General features: G+C 38.4%; 1 protein-coding gene across 1 annotated transcript in view; it reads left to right on the top strand.

The window, feature by feature from the left end:
* The window catches only part of LOC106875816 (dynein regulatory complex protein 9), a 144,990-nt gene extending 122,337 nt beyond the window's left edge, over positions 1-22,653 (top strand). The window contains exons 7-9 of the mRNA XM_014924096.3: positions 3,117-3,248; positions 13,297-13,398; positions 22,532-22,653. Coding sequence (XP_014779582.1) covers positions 3,117-3,248; positions 13,297-13,398; positions 22,532-22,636 — 339 coding nt within the window. The 3' untranslated portion in view covers positions 22,637-22,653. The remainder of the gene's footprint in view (positions 1-3,116; positions 3,249-13,296; positions 13,399-22,531) is intronic.
* The last annotated feature ends 631 nt before the right edge of the window (positions 22,654-23,284 follow it).

Genomic DNA, 23,284 nt, shown 5'->3' with positions numbered 1-23,284 from the left:
ATAAATGGAATTAACAAAAAGAACAGAAATTAAGGGAAGAGAATTTCCGCAAGTTGCTCAGGATGTTGTTGCTATTGTCGCCTGCAGTTAACATTTGCAATTCTTTTATTGATCTAGGTCTGGCATGGAATAGCATTATCATCATCATCATCACCACCACCACCACCACCATCATCGTCGTCGTCATCATCACCACCACCATCACCACTACCACCATCACCATCACTACTACTACCACCACCATCACCACCACCATCACTACCACCACCACCACCACCACCATCGTCATCATCACCATGTGTGTATGTGTGCGTGTTTGTCCGCTACTGTTGCTTGGCAACTGGTGTTGTTTTGTTTATGTAACTGCAACTTAGCAGTTCAGCAAAAGAAAACGATAGAATGAGTGCCAGGCTTAAGAAATAAAACTACTGCGGTCGATTCAGTCAACTAAAAATTCTTCAAAGCAGTGCTCCAGCATGGCCACCGTCTAATGACTGAAATAAGCAGAAGATAAAGTAAAAGATTTTGTCTTCATAAAATTTTGAGATTTTACATCAAAACCAAATTTGTGTCATGGCTGGGAATTGGTTGAGAATGATTGAGATCCTTCTAGAGACAGGAACTGTAAACATCTTCATTAGTTATGGTGATGTGTTGTCTATCATCCATTACATAATCTATAAGCAAATAAAATTTATGGTGCCATGGCAAAAGCACCCAGTACACTCTGCAAAATGGTTGGCACTAGGAAGGACATCCAGCTGTAGAAGCCAAGCCAGAGCAGACAACTGGAGCCTGGGGCAGCTCTCCAACCTGGCCAGCTCCTGTCAAACTATCCACTCCATGCCATCCAATCTATGCCCGGAAAATTGATGTTTGATGATGATGACGATGAGTCTGTATGTTCATAAAAAGAATTTGACTTCTTTCATAAAAATAATTTTGTGATGGAGGAGTTGGAATCGACTGGAACAGCTCCAGTCTGGTCTGATTGTTATGTCATCAAGCTTGCAGTGTTTGGAACTCAAAACTTAGAAAGATGAAGCTAAATACAGCAACTTACCTTTTTTTTTGTCCCCCCCCCCCATTTCTATCTCTTCTACTTTGTAGCATAAAGATGGTATAAAAAGAATTTATTAATAAGAATTATTATCTTTTTTTTTCTTCATCCTTTCTGCTCTTAGAACTATTTATTCTGTCTTGTCGTTACACTAGAAGCTGAAAGAAAATAAAAGAAGACAAGCTATGTCTCTTTTAGAATACTATTTCGTACTGATTGCCATTGAAATTCTTTGTCGATAAGTTCCTCTTGTTGAATAGCTAATTAGAATTGAAACTGAGATGCCCATTGTAAAAAAAGGAGAGACACGCTCTGCATTTTTCTTTTTACAGCAGAAAATGTGGTCTCCAACAAGGAACCGAAAAATCTATCATGCTTCCATTAATATAAATTTTACTCTAATTTTTTTGCATCTGTTTTGTAATAAAAAATACAATAAAGTAAAATGGTTTGCTTACATGGTTCAAGGGTGAAGATTTGTAGGGAAGAAAGAATGTCAGTTGAATTGATCCCAGATAAATACATGGCACTTAATTTATTAATATTAGGGAGATGAAAGAGAAAGTTGATCACGAGAGTATTTGAAATGAAATCATTAAGAAATGAAACTAAATCTTTTTGCCTTTTATCTTTTGTCGTTAACTTGTTTCAGTCATTAGACATGTGGCCATACTGGAGTACTGCCTTAACAAACTTTTTTAGCTGAATGAATCGACTCTGGTACTTTTTGTTTCCTTTTTTTAAAGCCTGGTGTTTATTCTATCAATCTCTTTTGCTGAACCACTAAGTTATGGGGACGTAAACACAACAACACTGGTTGTCAAGCAGTGGTGGTGGTGGTGGTGATGAAGATGATGATGATGTCTTCAACAACAAAAATGCACATTTAGTCCAACAAAATTAGATATTTTGTTCCATAAAATATATTTAATCCCCCCCCCCCCCCAAAAAAAAAACAAGCAACAACAAAGGAACTCTTCATGAAATAAGGTACATTTAATCCTGCAAAATAGATTTGATTCCACAAAATACATTTAGTCTGTTACTGACCTCTGTCTACATTTGAAAATGGACTTTGTATTTTCCAATCAGGAACTTTCTAAGAAACAATCATATACATCTAGTGAGCTAATGGCATCTGTGAGAAAGCTAACCACTGATGTTTAAGATACATCAAACAATTGATGACATCAGCATGAAACTGACGAATCAAGGTTGTTGGTCACAAATCTTTCAGTACTACTATAAGCTCCTTTATCAAGGCGGCATGCAAAGAGGAGAGAATTGAATTCAAGCAAATATCCATGCTGGTCACTGTTTGGCTCTCAGCTGTTTATTATGACTGTTAACTTTGTCAGCACTGAGATTCTGTCACAGGAACTTAGAATTATCACAATTAACACTCACATTCTCCTAACGCTTTCTCTCTCCCTTCTGTTCATATTCTCACAACTGATTGGATGCAATTGACTTCCATCAAACATAATTCCAGAATCAGTCAACAACTTTGTCACTTCATGGAAAGAACTTTCTTTTTGTTGTTGTTCCTTTTTGGACCCTCATATCCAATATACTCACTTTAGCAATAAATACATTTATGAGGAACTAAAACCTTGACTTCTTTCACCCACTTTCTATTCATTTTAATTCTGAAAGTTGCCAAAATACATTTAGTCCAACAAAATAAATTTGATCCATCAAAACACATTTTAGTCCTATAAAAACACATTTCGTTTCACCCCACTCCCTGCAAAACCTCGTCAAGACTTAGGCAATATAATGTTTATATTTGGTAATATTAATTCATATATTAAGGAGGCAAGCTAACAGAATCATTAGCATGATGCTGGGCAAAATGCTTAGCGATATTTTGTTCATCTTCATGTTCTGAGTTCAAATTATACCTTTGCCCTTTCAACTTATCGGGGTTGATAAAATAAGTACCAGTTGTGTACTGGGGTCGATGTAATCAACTTAATCCTTCCCCTGAAGTTGCTGGTTTTATGCTAAAATGTGAAACCAATATTAATTTGTATTTGTATAAATTGTGAAACAGCGTCTGGATGAAAAATTAGAATTTTGGATGGAAAAGCACGAAAAGGATGTTGAAGACAAACAGAAGCAGTTGGATGATCTGAAGACATTGAAAAATACTGATTGGAAGAGACTGGTTGACTTAACACGCAAGGTAAATTCTTAATATCCATTTGTAAGAGGTGGAATCCTGTTTTACAGTACAAGCATTCATCAGTGAGGGTCAGTTGAATGTGATTTGGATTCAATTTCAGGTTGAACCATTTTATTTTGGTTACCCTTGACTTTGATCATGCTATGCATGGTTGCTCTTGACACACTACACAAGCATAAAAGGGTCAGTGGTGATCTAGTGGGGCTGTCAGATAAATTTGTTCATATATTTCCATTTATTTTCCACACACACAATTATTTTCCCCATTTTTTCTCCAAATTTCAAAACTATAAATAACAATTCTAGAGGAAGTAATGGGCCCCTAAAAGAAAAACCCCTTAAAGCACAACAATAAAAATATTTTTAGGGTTAACATTGCAAAGAAACACACAAATAAATCTGACAGTTTATCTGCCATCCTCATATAATAATAATAATAATAATAATAATAGTAATAATAATAATAATAATAATAATAATAATATCTATGCTATATGCTATATCTATGATCCAACATAGTTTGTTTTCTTCCTCAATTAAGACTATGTCTGGCTTCCTATTCTCTATCTTATGGTCGCATTATTATTATTATTATTATTATTATTTTACTTGTACAAATGCAAAGCAAAAGTCAAACATAAAATAATGATAATAATAATAATAATAATGCGACCATAAGATAGAGAATAGGAAGTCGGACATAGTCTTAATTGAGAAAGAAAACAAACTATGCTGGATCATAGATATAGCATGCCCAGCTAACAACAAGGTATGCGATAAGGAAGAAAGAAAAGACGAGAGATATGACAGTTAAGCAGTTGTGGTCAATGAAAAAGGTAGCAGTAGTACCAATAATTGTTGGAACCCTGGGAACAGTGAGCAAAAATCTCAAGAAGTATGTGGAACAAATAGGGGCTGCAATAAGGGTGGAGCACTTGCAGAAAACAACACTGCTTGGAACCGCTCGAATACTCCAGAAGGTGCTCGAAAAATAAGAGGTGTTACCTTAGTTCACTGGTAGTGAACAGCTGACACTATAATACATCTCCAGTATTAGAAGCTGTGCAAAGGCAATAATAATAATAATAATAATAATAAATGCCTTGATGCAGTACCAGGTAGTGGCTCTCATGGCATCTGATCTTAATTGATTGGAAGTGTTATCATGTACATTGTTTTGTCTTGGTATAAAAGATGGGCTACAGCAAATATTCTGCTTGATACCACAGATTTGCTTGTCAGTTGTTTGACCTTAGCCAGTTGAGCATGTCCCTTGGTGGCTGACGATATGTGCATATCTGATCATGAGCAGAAGTAGTGGGGGAGCATCATAGTCATGTGTTGAGAGGAATTCTTTGGAGTTTGGATAATTCACCTTTGGAAACGTGGGCATTTCATTCATCATCCTTAAACAACTCTTATTCAGGGGCCTTTTGAGCAGAATGGGCTACTTGACCTGAAGAGAATTCTAACTGGACCTCACCTGCAAGGTCATGCGCTGTTTATCTTGATATGAGGTCACTATGTTTGCACAAGTATGGTTGTGATGCATGTGCCTGGTGTACCCTTATGAGGGTTTACCTTATGATGGATATATTGGGATTTGTATACTTGTACCCCAGTGGCACTTTGATGGCATGCACTGCTCTCTCACTCAATAATAAGAAAGATAAATGCAAATAGGCCAGACATTATCTTGAAAGACTTCAGACAAAAATCATTCCTCCTCATTGATATGACTGTCCCAATCGATATAAACGTATCTGTCAAGACCTAGCAAAAACTGAGCAAGTATAAAGATCTTGAAATAAAAATTGACAAAATGTGGAACCTGAAGACTAAAACAATACTTGTTGTCATAGGTGCCCTAGGAATGATAGCAAAAGGGGCTGATTGCTACCTAGCTCAGATACCAAGAAACCCCAAAATGGCAGAAATTCAAAAGATAGTGCTCATGGGAACTGCCCATATCCTATGTAAAATACTGTCTATGTCATCTGAAATTTTAAAACAAACTTGTAATTTTCTTATGTTTTTTTAAACATTCTCTAGAACACCACTATGTACAAAACCAAATATATGGTACCCCAGGCATAACACCAACATGAACTTCTAACTTGTTGTCTCTTGAGGTCTCTAGGTGAGACTTGGATCCAACTTGTACAAATGCAAAGCAAAGTCAAACATAAAATCATAATAATAATAATAATAAATTTAATAATAATAATAATAATAATAATAATAATAATAATCGTTTCTACTACTGCTGTTGTACTACAACTACCTCTGCTGCTGTTACTGTGGCTGCTGCTGCCGTTACTGCTGCTGCTGCTGCTGCTGCTACTACTACTACTACTACTACTACTACTACTACTACTACTACTACTACTACTACTACTACTACAGCACCTACTGCCCCTGCTAAAAGAAGTGGAGTGCTTTGAGACCCAATCTGAATATCCTTTTTGTTGATTTCATTATATTTCATACTCATTATATCAACTAATTGCTAATTGCCGAAACAATTATTTATGTTTCTTTATCTACATTTCTAATTACTTGTTTAAAGTAATTACATTTTCTACTTAAAACATTCAAAAATCTGCAAAAAGTTTTTGAAAAACAAAATTTAAACAAGAATTCTGGTGGTGGTGGTGGTCATGGTGGGGTTATTCTTACACTCAAAGGTTTCCTTCATTTTGCTCCTGTTTTATGAATATTTTATCTTTTTCTTGTTCCAGTCATTTGGACTGTGGCCATGCTGGAGCAATGGCTCGAAGGGGGTTAATCAAACAAATCAACTCCAGGACTTATGGGTTTTTAAAAAAAAAATCTTGTGCTATTTTGTGGAATCAGTATTTTTGTGGAATGACTAAGTTCATCATCGTCGTCTAATGCCCGCTTTCCATGCTAGCATGGGTTGGACGATTTGACTGAGGACTGGTGAACCAGGTGGCTGCACCAGGCTCCAATCTGATTTGGCAGAGTTTCTACAGCTGGATGCCCTTCCTAACGCCAACCACTCCGAGAATGTAGTGGGTGCTTTCACGTGCCACTGGCATGAGGGCCAGTCTGGTGGTACTGGCAACGGCCACGCTCAAAATGGCGTTTTTATGTGCCACCTGCACAGGAGTCAGTCCAGTGGCGCTGGCAATGACCTCTCTCGAATGTTTTGTTCACATGTCACCGGCACAAGTGCCAGTAAGGCGACGCTGGTAACGATCACGCTCAAATGGTGCTTTTTACATGCCACCGGCATGGAAGTGAGACCACTGCTCTGGCAGTGATCCCACTCAGATGGTGCTGTTAGCGTTCCACTGGCACGGGTGCCAGTCATAATCAAACCAACACTGGTTGTGAAGCAGAGAGTAGGGAAACAAAAACAAACTCGCACACACACACACACACACACACACACACACACACACATGCCGGCATACATAGATATACATAAATGCATATATATACATACATCACATGACATCATCATCAGTGCATTTTGGGTGTTAGGGGATGAAATTTGGGTGGTGGGGAAAAGGTTTTGTTTCCACACCTAGAATTTTTTTGTACCCCTGCCTAGCCTTTGATAGATACCCTTCTGTGTGATATGGTGGGCTCTGAGGAAGCTAGGGGTAGATGAGTGGCTGGTGAAAGCTGTACAGGCCATGTACAGGGGCTCTGTCAGTAGGGAGAGTACAGTGAGGAATTTGGTGTACAGGGAGGCATTCATTAGTGCTCAGTTCTCAGTCCCTGCCTTTTCATTATTGTCCGCCAGGCTATAACAGAGGAATTCAAGATGGCTGCTCCCTGGGAAGCTATATATGTGCTGATGTGTGTGTATATAAAGTGATTTCAAATTTGATTTCAAACTTTAGCACAAGCCCAGCAGTTTTGGGGCAGGGGTAAGTCGAATAAATTGACCCCATTTTTCAGCTGGTACTTATATTATCAACTCCATTTTCATGAAAGGCAAAGTCGACCTCGGCAGCATTTGAACCCAGAAGAGATAATGAAGGACGAAACGCCGCAAACATTTTGCTCAGCGTATATTCAAAGCATATTCAGTAAAAGAACCAGAAAAGAAATTCCAGGTGTGGAATCAAAACCTGGAATTGAAGGGTCTTAAGGTTAGCTTAGCAAAGACTAAGATTTTAGTAAGCAATAAAACAGACAGGACTCTTACCCACTTCAGGTAAATGGCCCTGCTTGATATGTAAGAAAGGCTTAGACAGAAATTCCATATAATGTGTCCAGTGTATGGACATTCCAGGAATTTCATATAGTTTGTCCAGGAATTCCATATAGTGTGTCCAGTGTAAGCTATGAACACACAAGATGTACAGTGAAATGGAAGGTTATCAGAGAAAGTAGTGTTTGTATGTGGGAGATGTACAGGAGTCATAAAAGCTACAGATACTCAGGAAATGATTCTCGCAAATGTTGCAGAGGTGATGGATAATTTCTGCTATCTAGGGGACCTAATTTGCCATGGGGGATGATGTGTGGAAAGTGTTATGCTGAGATACCCTTCGGTCATAACTGACCATGGGATTGCACCTAGAAAGTTACCCTCCCAGGCACAAGTCCAGGCAAGGTTGTTTTATTGAAGACCAGCAGTCGCCCATGCATACCAGCCTCCCCTCTCCACACCACCAGTGTTATCCAAGGGAAGGGCAAAGGGGCCAATACAGCTTGTCACCAGTGACGTCGCAACTCATTTCTACAGCTGTGTGAACTGGAGCAACGTGACATAAAGTATCTTGCTCAAGAACACAACACGTAGCCCAGTCTGGAATTCGAACTCACAACCTCATGATTGTAAGCTTGACACTCTAACCACTGAGCCATGCGCCTTCACTGTAGAAAGTGTAGCCACTAAAATAAGAATAAGATGGGTAACATTCAGAGAGCTTTTACTTCTGTTGGCAATGAAAGGTTTCTCTGTTTGAGTGAAAGGAAGATTGTATGGACGTATATATATGAACAGCAATACTACATGGTAGTGAGACAAATGCAGAAGACATGTGAAGGACAGAGAGGAATGAAGCTAACATGTTCTGTTGGATGCGCAATGTAAGTGTGCATGTTTGATAGAGCACTAGTGTGTTGAGAGAAAGTTAAGCATAAGAGGAATTAGATGCAGTGTGCAAGAGAGAAGACTGCATATAAAGAAGTGTCAATCACTGAAGGGGATGGATCTTGTGGAAGAGAAAGACCCAGGATGAAGTACTGATGGCTGATCTCAGGACACTGAGCTTTACAAAAGAGACGACAAAGGACCAAGGTATATGGTACCTTGCTGTTCTCAAGAAGACCTGTCCATCACAGTAGAATTGTTTATACCCACCACCCAGCTGAAGGGGTTTTATGTCTTGTAAGAGCCCCCATGCCACTGCCATATAAAAATTACCTATGCTGGCACCATGTAGAACAGCACTCATGCGAGGCCCAGGCAAAAAGCACCTGTCTCCGTGCCATGTAAAAAGCACCCAGGCCACACTCTGTAAAGGGGTTGGTGTTAAGAAGGGCATCCAGCCGTAGAAACCGAAATCAGATAGGAACCTGGTCCAGCTCTCCAGCTTGCTAGCTCTGGTCAAACCATCCAACCCATGCCAGCATGGGAAAGGACATTAAATGATGATGATGATGATGATGATGATGATGTTACAAATTCTGCTACGAGGGCAGGATCATCAACCCATGAGCTTCCAGTCTTAAATTCCTCTGTTGTCACCTGGAGGACAATGATGGATATGAGAAGACTAAGGACTGAGCCTTGGTGAACACCCACCTGTACACTAAATTGGTCATTGTCCTCATGGCTAACTCTTACCTTACATGGCTTGATAATAAAAGTAATTGTCATAATGTGTAATACCAATTAGTTTTTGGTTTTTTTTTCTAATTCTGATTTAATTTTTAATTATTTTTATGAAATGAAAAAAAAAACAAAAGTCAAAAATGTAAATAAACATTAATCTCAGTCCATTCTCTTCAGAATTATTGTAAAATGTAATAAAATATTTCCTTGTTTCATCTATAATTAATCACAAGTGTTATCATCATCAGCATCATCATCATCATTATTATTATTATTATCATTTCATAAATCATAAATTAACAGTGATTAATTTTCATTTTATTTATTTTTTTTTGTCAAATTCTACAGAAAGTGATATAAATTTCCAAAACAACTACCACAACAACAACTACTACTATTACTACTATTATATCAATAACAACAACAACAACATAATCATAGAATTTATATTTCATAAGATTTATTTAGAACAAAACAAGTAATGTCTTTTTTTTTTTTTATTTATTATTAGCACAATTAATAAAATTAATTTCCTTTATTAATGGCCTTTGTTATAGTGAGATTTTCATTTTCTAAATAACATCTTCAACTTTTCCTTTGTTTATTTAGTACCTTACCATTTTTGGTACGTTACCACTTCCTTAAAACATTGAAACTCCTTTAACCATAGAACTTTTGTTGGAATTCGGTTAATGAATTTAACTGCCCCCACCCATCTTCTTTCCCAACACTTTGATTAGTCTGCAGCTTAGTTTAACATCACCCCCTGGTCATTGCAACCCCATAGATGTGGTCAATTAGGACAGGTTCTTCTTTATCCATTTCTTCCTACTGTAGTCAGCATCATCATCGTTGTTTAACCCTTTCGTTACCAACCTGGCTGAAACCAGCTCTTGCTCTGTAGTATAAATGTCTTGTTTTCATAAGTTTTCAATTAAAATCTTCCACCAAACCTCAGTCACAATTTATGTTCCTAACACTAGCTGAATGATAACTAAGTTATTTTACTAAAGGCTTAATGTCCGTTTTCCATGCTGACATGGGTTGGTTGGTCTGATAGGAGCTGGCCGACTGGGGAGCTGTCCACACTCCAGTTATCTGTTGTGGTCTGGTTTCTATGGTTGGATGCCCCTTCCGAATGACAGCCACTCTACAGAGTGTACTTGGTGCTTTTTGTGTGCCACATGCCTTTTAGGTACATTTACGCAGCACTGGCACACGTGCATTTTATGTGGCACCTGTAAAGGACAGGCCTGTATGTATGGGCCACAGTGGCTCTACTTAGGTTGACACGTCTTCTCAAGTACAGCAAATCGCCACAACTCCCGTTCCCTTGCCATTTCCTCAGTGAGGGCTCCCAGTCCCTTATGAAATGTGTTTGCTTTCTCCTCTAAACCCCTACCATTCTTGGAGACACTGCAAACATCTTTGGCGGCTGCTCCTTCGCTTTTGACTCATCATCATCATCGTCGTTGTCGTCGTTGTGGTGATTATCATCATCGTAGTCGTCGTCGTCGTCGTCGTCGTCGTCGTCGTCGTCGTCATCATCATCATCATCATCATCATCATCATCATCATCATCATCATCATCATCATCATCGTCATCATCGTCATCATCATCATTTAACATCCGTTTTCCATGCTGTTATGGGTTGGATGGTTTGACAGGAGCTGGCCAGCTGAAGAGCTGCACCAAACTCCAATGTCTGCTTTGGCATGGTTTCTATGGGAGGCTGCCCTTCCCAGTGCTGTCCATTTTACAGAATGAAGTTACACATGACAGTATACAGCATAAATCAACCAACAAAGAAATCTCTATGTAGCAGCTTAAATTGCTAGAAATAGCAGCCAAATAATATCTTGTTGCAAAGATGGCGAACCAATGATACATGTGCCAGCAGTAACATGTTAGATGTGGACATAAATCTTTCTGTGATATCATGTTGTAAAAAAACTTATCTATAAGCATTTACCTAAAATTAAAATACATGTAAGTGATCCTGTAATTACAACATTAATCCCTTTAACATTCAGATTATTAATCTGTCAAATGTAATCCTTACTTATTCACATTGTTTTGAATTAATAATGTTAAGAGATTTTCACGATGTGTTTGCTTATTTTTAGAATGACATTGTAGGATAGGTGTGAGAGGCCAGATCTGGCCAGTTTGAACATAAAATTGGTAGAGTATTGAGGTCAGATGTGGCTGGTTTGAATGCTAACGAGTTAAAGTAATTAAAACAGGTGGTTCATTATCATTGCCCTACCATTTCAAAGTACACAGTTGATAATGTAGTCCTAGATACACTGTGCCTGAATAGAATATTGATTTGGTCATGTCTGAAAATGTCTTTGACCATAGGCCAATTAGGTCAAAGCAGTTCTGGGTTAAAATAAACAGTAGGGGTGACTGGATGGGTGTGGGGGAGTCCAGTCCATGGCACTTTGATTATATTCCAATCTCAGTGCATGGCATTTTGGGTGAATCTCTTCAACCATGGCTTTGGATTGATCAAAGAATCCCCTGAGAGGCTGTTTCTGATTTTGGAAATTGTAGTTGTGATCCCCGTGCCAGTGGCACGTAAAAAGCACCATCCGAATGTGGCCGATGCCAGTACTGCCTTGACTGGCTTCCGTGCTGGTGGCACGTAAAAAGCACCATCCGATCGTGGTTGATGCCAGCCCCCTCTGGCCCATGTGCCGATGATACATAAAAAGCACCCACTACACTCTCAGAGTGGTTGGCATTAGGAAGGGCATCCAGTTGTAGAAACACTACCAGATCAGATTGGGGCCTGGTGCAGCCTCCTGGCTTCCCAGAGGCCAGTTGAACCGTCCAACCCATGCCAGCATGGAAAACAGCCGTCAAATGATGATGATGCTGATAGTAGAAGTAATCCTTTGTCCAATTTGACACAAGACATCCTGATGCCAGATTTCCAGTTGGAACATAACTTTCTGCCTTTTCTTTCCACATGAAGACCAAAATCTTGGCGTTTTCTTTGTGCCATTCGCAAGAACCTCAAAGTGGTTCTGGGTTAGTTTTAAATTATTATATTTTTTTTAAAGTCAGACGTAGTGGAGTCTTCTGGTGACCACCCACCTCAAACCTTCCTCAAATTACATTCTCAGAAAAAAAAGTTGGGATGGTCACAGTTAGAATATCTTTGAATAGGGAAGACCTGGAGCTAAACAACAACAAAAACAACAACAACATGAATACTTGGTAGATATTGCCTAACATTTCATTTTGAAGGTATTTATTTTCATAAATATCTGTTGCTTTCCAGATGGAAGGCAACAGATATCTTCATGGGAGACCAAGTTTCCAATCACCAGCAACTACGACTGACCATTCTTGTCTCTTGTAGCAAACTATTTCTCTCAGTTTTATTGACTTGTTCAATTATTGTTACTCTCAAATAAATTGTCTCCATAAACAGTGCAGCCATATTCTTGCAGATAAAGCTTTCTCCATCCAGCTCTGCTTTCCCTTTGTACTTCTCTGCCAAATGTAATTACAACAAACAGCTTGTTTGGTTACTAAAGTTTGTCAAAGCTGTCTTGGAACCTGATAGTTCTAAACAGGAAAAAGAGGTAAAGAAACAAAAAGACAAAACAAAAAATACAATAAACAGACCAGAGACAAAAACAATAAAGAGAGAGAAAGAGAGAGAGAGAGAGAGAGAGAGAGAGAGAGAGAGAGAGAGAGAGAGAGAGAGAGAGAGAGAGAGTGTGTGTGTGTGTGTGTGTGTTTCTTGAAAAAAGAAACAAACAATTTAGGGAGATGGAACTATTTCATTAGATTGTGGTTTATTTTAATGTGACATCACAATCCTACATTTAAAGGGAAGTTGAAGGAAAAATTGTGCCATTATTTCCATTTCTAAGACTATTAAACAGTATTTGTAAAGTGGAATGGTTTTAACCAGGAAATGAGACTGAGTCATGGCCTCAACTCTCTAAAAGCTTACATCTTACCTTTTCTTATTCAAACACTGTTTGCCATTTCTTTATATTAATATTTATTCTAAAAAGAATTTTTTTTTTTTCGGTTCTATTGCATCAGTAAGTAATCACACATTCCACTCTCCATTCTCCACCAAAACATTTCCCCAAAACATGATATTGGAATTCTATGTTTTTTTTTTTGTTTTTTTAGTTTTTATAATTCTGACTTTTCAATAGCTTTTAGACATCATGTATGGTTTCTTGTTTATTTAGTATAAGGAGTATGAAGAAGTTGTTGTTGAAGACCGCATCCAAAAGGAAATTCTAAGAAGGAAAATGGAAGAAGAAAACCTTTATATAAAAGCCTCCATAAGAGTAAGTCTTGATGGCTCATGTTTTTTTTTTATTATATTTCTATTATATTTTTTATCTTTATTGTTATTTTGTTATATTTTTTCTTTAGAAGCAAGGAATATTCCCTCGCTACTTTTTTTTTTTTTCGTTCCAGTGGTAAAAAATATTGCTTTGACACTACAGAATTATTCTCACATTTATTTATAAGCTGTTATAAGCTGTTGCCATTTCTGCTTTGTTTTTTTAATTTTTTTTCATTTATTTTATATTTCTATTCATTTATTTACTGAATTTTGCAGTTTTTAATATTTTTCAGTCAGTATTAAATTTATCCACCATAGTATTTTCCATTGCAATCAAATTCACCATTCCAGTTGAATCTGCAGAGTTCGTGTCTAGAACTACATATGTCAATAGAAAACAGAAAGAACAATAATAATAAGCAACAGTAAAAATTTAAATAAAGCCACAAATATCAAAATAGAACAACAACAACAACAAAATGGCTTCTAATTTTGATATTTCACCATATTATATATTTGATATCTCACGATATTTGATATTATGATATTATATATTTGATATTTAAAAATATATAGAAAGACTGTAATACTTACAGTGGCATTGCTACACCATCACTGTTGCTGCTATTACCACCACCACCACCAGCACCACTACTACTACTACTACCACCACCACCACCACTGCCACCACCACCACCACCACCACCACCACCACCACTACTACTACCACCACCAAGGTGCCACGCAATGGGACTGAACCCGGAACTATGTGGTTGGTAAGCAAGCTACTTACCACACAGCCACACTTGGTTTCAAATTTTGGCACAAGTTCAGCAATGTCGTGGGAAGGGGGTGAATTGATTACATTGACCCCCAGTGCATAACTGGTACTTACTTTATTGACCCTGGAAGGCTGGAAGGCAAAGTCAGCCTTGGCAGGATTTGAACTTAGAACATGAAGACGGATGAAATGCTGAATAACAATATCAATCCTTTCTAATTTCGGCACAACGCCAGTAATTTTTTGGTGAAGGGGATTAATTGACTGCATTGATCCTAATGCATCACTGGTACTTATTTTGTTGACCCTGAATGGATGAAAGGCAAAGTTGATCTCAGCTGGATTTGAGCTCAGAATGTAAATACTAAACGATAATAATAATAATAATAATAATAATAATAATAATGATAATAATAATAATACATAATGATGATAATGATAATTTTAATGATAAATAAATATAAAAATGCATTTGAAATTTTAAAAGATTTTAAAAGATTTTATTCAACGGAAAAAAGACTCAAGCGAAAAGAATTGCTTTCAAGAAAGAGAATCTCCATTTATTTATAGAAAAAGACAAGAAAAAGTGCTTTTAGAAATAAAAGCACTGATTTAGATTTGAAAGTAAGAAAATTCCATTTGAGAACTTTAAATGTCTCAATAAAGGAATAAATTTCATCTTAGACAGGAGGTGTACTGTATGAGTTAATGGAAAAGCGATGAAGAGAGAGAGAGACAGGGAGAGAGATGAGGGAAAGAGAGATGAGGGAAAGAGAGATGTATGGCTGGGATAGGTAAATGATAGATAGATAGATGTAGAGAGAGAGAAAGGAAGAGATAGATAGATGGGTAGGGAGAGAAATAGATAGAAAGATGTAGAGAAAGAGAGATGTATGGCTGGGATAGGTAAATGATAGATAGTTAGATGTAGAGAAAGAGAACGAGAGAAAGAGAAAGAGAGAGAGAGATAGGTAGGTAGATAAATAGATAGAAAGATTAGAGAAAGAGAGAGAGAGAGATGAGTGGAAGAGAGATTTATGGCTGGGATAGATAAATGATAGATAGATAGATGTAGAGAGAGAGAAAGAGAGAGAGATACATAAGTATGTAAGTAGGTAGGTAGGCAGGTAGGTAGGTAGGTAGGTAGGTAGATAGGCAGGTAGGTAGTAGGTAGGTAGGTAGGTAGGCAGGTAGGTAGGCAGGTAGGTAGGCAGGCAGGTAGGTAGGTAGGTAGGTAGGTAGGCAGGTAGGTAGGTAGGTAGGTAGACAGGTAGGTAGTAGGTAGGTAGGTAGGTAGGTAGGCAGGTAGGTAGGTAGGTAGGTAGGTAGGTAGGTAGGTAGGTAGGCAGGCAGGTAGGTAGGTAGGTAGGTAGGCAGGTAGGCAGGTAGGTAAGTAGGTAGGTAGGCAGGTAGGTAGGTAGGTAGGTAGGCAGGTAGGTAGGTAGGTAGGCAGGTAGGTAGGTAGGTAGGTAGGTAGGTAGGTAGGTAGGTAGGCAGGCAGGTAGGTAGGCAGGTAGGTAGGTAGGTAGGTAGGTAGGCAGGTAGGTAGGCAGGTAGGTAGGTAGGTAGGTAGAATGATAGATAGAAAGAAACAAAGAGAAAGAGAAGAATAAAAAGAAAGAGAGCCCCAATATGTAAAATTGAGTGCATGGAAATGTCTATACACATGTATTTATGTATAGACAGACAGACTGATAGATAGAGAGATAGAGGTAGAGAGATAAAGATATAGAAAGACGAATAGCTGTAGAAAGAAGGACAGAAAACTGGAGAGCTTTGGTATGTGAAAGTGAGAGCAGAGAGCTTGTGTATTGAGATAGATAGATAGATAGATAGATAGAAAGTGAGAGAGTATTTTTAAGATGCAAGAGTGAGTGTTTAAAAGAAAAGAGAAGATTGTCTTTTAACCCATTAGCAATCATAATGGCAATGGTGTTAGACATGTTGATGTATTCATATGGAAATGATGAAACTGTAAAAAACCAAAACCAAAGCCAAAACAAATAAACAACAACAAAAACAGCAGACAAAAAAAATGCACATTTTGTATGAAATTCTGTATCAGCAACAAGACCAGTGGGGAGGGTGTGTGTGTGTGTGTGTGTGTGTGTGTGTGTGTGTGGTGTTTGTGGCCAGTTGGAACAAATAGCACAGTCTTCATGGCAGCTGGTTTAGAGTGGTGATACTTTAATGTAAAACTTGTTTAGATACTATTGACTATTTAGTAGTAGTAGTGGTGGTGGTGGTTGTGGTGGTGGTGGTTGTGGTGGTGGTGGTTAAGGTGGTAGTGATGGTGATGGTTGTGGTGGTGGTGGTTATAGTGGTGGTAGTTGTGGTGGTGGCAGTTGTAGTGGTGGTGGTTGTGGTGGTGGCAGTTGTGGTGGTGGTGGTTGTGGTAATGGTGGTTGTGGTTAAGGTGGTAGTGATGGTGGTGGTTGTAATGGTGGTGGGGGGTTGTGGTAGTGATGGTGGTGGTTGTAGTTGTGGTGGTTGTAGTTGTGGTGGTTGTGGTGGTGGTAGTGACTATGGTGGTATTGGTTGTGGTTAAGATGGTAGTAATAGTAGTGGCTGTGGTGGTGGTGGTGGTGGTGATGGTGTTGTGATGCTGGTGGTGGTGGCAGCAATAATTGTAGTTAAGGTGGTTGTGGTAGTGGTGGTGGAGGTAGTGGTGGTAGTAGTAGTTGTTGTAGTGTTGTTGCTCTTGCTGAGGTTTCTTCGTATTGGGGATGGTGCCATGATGTCCTGGAGTTAAATATGCAAGTTACAAATCATCAGTTGAGAGACTCTATTCCCACTGGATAGGATGGTAGTCTACCATGAATATTTCCCCTGACCACTTCCAGCGAAAGGGGTCATTAATCCTGTCCACAATGACAAACTGGACTTCTCTGGAGAGTTTCTTAACAATTTGGTGCAGTGATTCTCAAACCGACAAATGCTCCACCTCTCAAAAATATTGGTTTCATAATTTGGCACAAGGCCAGAAATTTTGGGAGGGGGGTAAATCAATTACATCAACCCCAGTATTCAACTGGTACTTACTTTATTGACCCTGAAAGGATGAAAGGCAAAGTTGACCTTGGAAGAATTTGAACTCAGAACATAGAGACAGATAAAATGCTGCTAAGCATTTTGTCCGGTGTACTAATGATTCAGCCAGCTCAACACCTTCATGACAACGACGACGATGGGGATGAGGATTTTGGCACAAGGCTAACAGTTTTATGAAAGGAGAGTAAAGCAACTGCATTGAGCTTAATGCTCAACTTGTATTTATTTTATCAACCCCCAAAAGAATGAAAGGCAAAGTTGACTCTGGTGGAATTTGAACTCAGAACGTTATGAGTTGGTAGAAATGCCTTTATAAGCATTTTGTCTGGTGTGCTAATGATTCTGCCATCTCACACCACTCAAAGATATTGCTGAGGTTTGTTTCTATCTGCTTTTATGAATGAGAAGACAAAATAAAGATCAGGTACAAAGAATTCTTTCTTCTTCACAATGGTGGTTGACAAGTTTAAACATGACAATTAATGTGTTCTCATGAATTCTCACAATCTGTTCACGGAGGAGACATGGCTCTTCTCTATAAGACCCTTGATGCAAGAGTGGAATGTTTTAGCTACGGTCATAACAAATGTTTGAAGATTTGTCTAAAAAATCTTTTGAGCTGTCATTGCAACATGTACGTCTGTTTGTGGGATTTATTCTTTTATTTTACACTCAGGAAACTTCACACAACTAAAATCTTGAAAATCATTGCAAAAGCTAGACCTCAGGCAAAGATGGAAAATTAGACATTAAATCAATGATGATATGGAATACTCAAGTGACTTGAGGAAGGCCTAACGCCCACGATGTTCTCGTGTTTCTATTGGTGTCTCTGTTACACAAACATCTAAGAAGGCTTTTTGGCCAATAGACAAAGATTCATTTACCAGCAGACCCACAATCAGTTATAATTCACCTGGCAGCTTTACAATTACTAATACAATGGCCTCTGCTCCTCAAAATTTACTGGCTGTCGACCACTTCAAATCAAAATTACCCAACGCATTCATTTCTCTTCTTTTCATAGTTCATTGCGTGTGTAAGTGTGTGCATGTGTATGTTCCAAGACCTACACACCCTCAGATCACATCCTGTTATCTTTAAGAAAGATATGACACAATGTTGTTTGAGAAATACAAAATGAAAAGAAAAAAATGAGGGGAGGACGTAGCAAGAATAGTTTTAGGTCAATTGGATGAGAGCAGGTTAAGGACAAATTGGACACTGTCGGTCATGATGGCAAGAGTTCCACTTGATCTGATCAACGGAAGAGCCGGCTCATGGACTTAACGTGCAAGTGGCTGAGTACTCCACAGACACACGTACTCTTAATGTAATTCTCAAGGAGATGCGGCACGACACAGAATGCGACAAGGCTGGCCTTTTGAAATACAGGCACTTACTCATTTTTGCCAGCTGAGTGGACTGGAGCAATGTGAATTAAAGTATCTTGCTCAAGGACACAACGTGCCACCTGGAATTGAACTCATAACCTTACAATCAAGAGCCAAATACCCTAATCACTAAGCCAAAAATCTTCAAGAACTAGGATTAAATAATAATAAGAAGAATAATAATAATAATAATAATAATAATAATAATAAAATGGTGAAACCGTATGTCATATTATCAGCCAACGTATGCCACTAGCCCAGAAGGAATATAAGAGACGCCACGACAATATAGCCAGGCTTGTCCATTGGATACTTTTCAACAAGTATGGACTTGACAGAGCAAAAAATTGGTATGACCACAAACCTGAAGGCATCATCGAAAATAGAAATGCAAAAATCCTATGGGATTTTATGATTCAATGCGACCATGAGATTGAGAATAGGAAGCCAGATATAGTCTTAATTGAGAAAGAAAGCAAACTATGCTGGATCATAGACATAGCATGCCCAGCTGACAACAAGGTATGTGATAAGGAAGAAAGAAAAGATGATAGATATGACAGGTTAGCTTGGGAAGCAGTTGTTAAGCAGTTTATGGTCGATGGAAAAGGTAGCAGTAATACCAATAAGTGTCGGATCCCTGGGAACAGTGAGCAAAAGCCTCGAGAAGTAAGTGGAACAAATAGGGGCTGCAATAAGGGTGGAGCACTTGCAGAAAACAGCACTGCTTGGAACCGCTGGAATACTCTGGAAGGTGCTCGAAAAATAAGAGGTGTTACCTTAGTTCACTGGTAGTGAACAGCTGACACTATAATACATCTCCAGCGTTAGAAGCTGTGCAAAGGAAATAATAATAATAATAATAATAATAATAATAATAATAATAATAATAATAATAATGATCATGATGATAATAATAAAAGAAACTTATAATGAAGACAATATGAATTCTTTTGATCTGAGTGAATAACTTGGATATATTATTCAATTTGCTGTCAGTTTCTAGCCTGGCAAAATATAAAAATACGCACACATCATCCTCATTTAACGTTCGTTCTCCATGCTGGCATGGGTTAGATATATATATATATATGTATGTATGTATCATCATCATCATCATCATCATCATTTAACGTCCGCCTTCCATGCTAGCATGGGTTGGACGATTTGACTGAGGACTGGCGAACCAGATGGCTGCACCAGGCTCCAATCTAATCTGGCAGGATTTCTACAGCTGGATGCCCTTCCTAACGCCAACCACTCTGAGAGTGTAGTGGGTGCTTTCTATGTGCCACTGGTACGGGAGCCAGTCAGGGGGCACTGGCATCGATCACGTTCAGATAGTGCGTTTTATGTGCCACCAGCATACACACACACAAAAAAAAATTCCTGGATAAAGACATAGGCTTTGGTACCATGTGGTTTCAGGTTCAGTTCCATTGTGTGGAACCTTGGCCAAAGGTCTTCTGCTATAGCCCTGGGCTAACCAGAGCATTGGGAGTGGATTTGGTAGACAGAAGCTGTGTGGAAGTCTGACATATATGTTTTTATGCGTGTGTGTGTGTGTGTGTGTGTGTGTGTGTGTGTGTGTTTGACAACTGGTGTTGGTTTGCTTATGTCCCTTAACTTAGTAGTTTGGCAAAAGAGACCAATAGAATAAGTACCAGACTTTAAAAATTATGCAATGTAGTCAATTTGTTTGACTAAACCCTTCAAGGTGGTGCCCCAGCATGGCCACAGTCCAATATCTGAAACAAATAAAAGAAAGGCTATCATGATGATCCTAATCTGAAAAGAGTGCTTGTATGATGATGATGATGATGATGGTGGTGGTGGTGGTGGTGGTGGTGGTGGTGAGAGGCTAATAAAATTTAGATCACTCATTTGCCAATGAATTGTTTTCTTGTTTTGGAATATGTCCAAAATACAACCCCCCCCCCCCCACCAAAAACAAAACAAGGAGTGGAAGATTCTATGTCTGCTGATTAATACTCAAGAACAACAATGCTGAAGTATTATGAAGGTGGAACGGTGTGACATGATGGATGTCATTACAGTGAATTGAAGGAGTTCAGAATTGGCACAGAAAAACCCTCCAAGACAAAGGAAGAAAAAAAAAAGGAAAAACAAATTGCTGTGAACAAAAGGGCATTTGTTGTTGTCGTAGTAGTTACATCCTCCATTTGCATGGAGTCTTATGAGGGAGAAGGCACTAAGGAGCCTCTTGGCTCTGGCAGAGATAATGAGCTGGGTTGTGTGTGTGTGTGTGTGTTTATTTATGTATTTATGTATTGGGAAAGACCTGAGGCTGGTCAACATTTAAATCTAATTTGAGATGCTGAAGTAGGAATAATCAATCGACAATTGCTTTTCTAGCGCTAAGCTTAATACCTGTTATTGATTAGTTTGCACTGTTTAACTCTGCTCTTTAATTAGCAATAATAATAATCATAATAATAATAATAATAATAATAATAATAATAATAATACCACCGCCACAACAACAACAACTACTATTACCACCACCACCACCACCACCACCACCACCACTATTACTACTATTACTACTGCTGCTACTACTACTACTACTACTACTACTACTACTACTACTACTACTACTACTACTACTACTACTACTACTCGAACTTAATGACTTATCATTTTAATTGTTGCACCTGTTTCCTTGCAGACAGTGAAGAGTTCTGAAATGGTTAATACAAAGATGCATCCTTACTACCTTCTCTCTGCCTCTCTCTTTCTCCGGTTGTCTGTGTCTCTTCCCCACCCCGTCCCCACCCCCTGCCTTTATCTTATTCCTTCCTTATCCTCTACCTGCCAACCTTTATGTTTCAATGTTTGTTTACATGTTTCCAAATCTCTCATCTAATTCCCTTTAGAACTCTCAGTTCTGCCAAAAAGATGTTCCTAATACAATAACATTTAGCCTTGATATTGAAAATATTTCTCTTCTTGTGTGGTAAGAAGCTTGCTTCCCAACCACATGGTTCTGGGTTCAGTCCCTCTGTGTGGCACCTTGGGCAAGTGTCTTCCACTATAGCTTGGGGCTGACCAAAGCCTTGTGAGTGGATTTGGTAGACGGAAACTGAAAGAAGCCTGTCATGTATTCTTTTACTTGTTTCAGTCATTCGACTGCGGCCATGCTGGAGCATTGCCTTTAGCCGAAGAAATTGGCCACAGGATTTATTCTTTGTAAGCCTAGTACTTATTCTATTGGTCAATTTTGCCGAACCTCTAAGTTATGGGGATGTAAACACACCAACATTGGTTGTCAAGCAATGTTGGGGGACAAACACAGACACACAAATATGTACATACATATATATAAAATGGGCATATATACAATGGGCATATATACAATGGGCATATATACAATGGGCATATATACAATGGGCTTCTTTCAATTTTCGTCTACCAAATCCATTCACAAGGCTTTGGTTGGACCAAGATTATAGTAGAAGATACTAGCCCAAGGTGCCATGCAGTGAGATGGAACCCAAAACCATGTGGTTGGGAAGCAAGCTTCTTACCACATAGCCACTCCTGCACCTGTATATACATGTATATATATATATATATATATACACACGTGTGTGTGTGTGTGTGTGTTTCATTGTGTTTGTCTTTGTTCTTCCCACTACTTGATAACTTGTGCTGGTTTGTTTGTGTCCTATTATAATATAAGATGTCCATATGTACCAAGGAATACAGGGTTAACAGTTAAAACAGAAAAAAAGGGGGGAAATAAGTATGAATGCCTGTCAGCCATGACTTAAAACAAGCAATAGAAAGTATTGGAGCGTGAAAGAAACATTTGTTGTTGCTGTTGTTGTTGTTTTTGTTGTTGTTGTTGTTGTAACATTCTTTCTTTTTCTCTTTTTAAACAGGTACAAGCTTGGTGGAGAGGAATAATGGTACGTAAAGGTTATGGAACATTCCGGAAGAAGAAAAAGAAAACTAAAAACACCAAAAAGTCTAAAGGGACCAAATAAATTCCAATTTTACAACACTGGCTGTTATTTCTAGCATTCCTTGTGTTTGGAGGGAAGGAGTCAAAACAAAATGATTCTCCCAGAAATGAAAGATTTTTTATGTAGTTTTATTTATGAAGCATTTGGTTTAAATAAATAAATAATTTAATAAATAATCTGAGTTGAATCTTTTCTTCAAAATTTGGTAAATTCTGAAATATAACTTGGGTGACAAATTTCCAAGAACATCATAGGGAAAATGTTATTCCCTCTCAGTCTGCGATGCAAAATCTATTTTTGTATGTTATTGGCTGACTACTGGCTCCACCTGGTGTTGTACTGTACATATCTGGTGATATCTGCATAATACCATAATAATCTTTTCTACTGTACGCACAAGGCCTGAAATTTGTGGGGAGGTGTTAAGTCAATTGCGTCAACCCTAGTATTCAACTGGTACTTAATTTATTGACCCCCGAAAGGAAGAAAGGCAAAGTCGACCTTGGCAGAGTTTGAACTCAGAACATAAAGACGGATGAAATGCTGCTAAGCAGTTGCTGGGTTTGCTAACAATTCTGCCAGATTGCTTCCTTAATATCTGCATAATAATAAAGGATAATTAAGGTAGCGAGCTGGCAGAATCATTAGCACGCCTGGCAAAATGCTTAA

Source organism: Octopus bimaculoides, chromosome 7, assembly GCF_046866305.1.
Source record: "Octopus bimaculoides isolate indiv1 chromosome 7, ASM4686630v1, whole genome shotgun sequence".
NCBI lineage: Eukaryota > Metazoa > Mollusca > Cephalopoda > Octopoda > Octopodidae > Octopus > Octopus bimaculoides.
The sequence above is the reverse complement of the archived record's forward strand: the minus strand, read 5'-3'. Positions and strand labels throughout refer to the sequence as shown.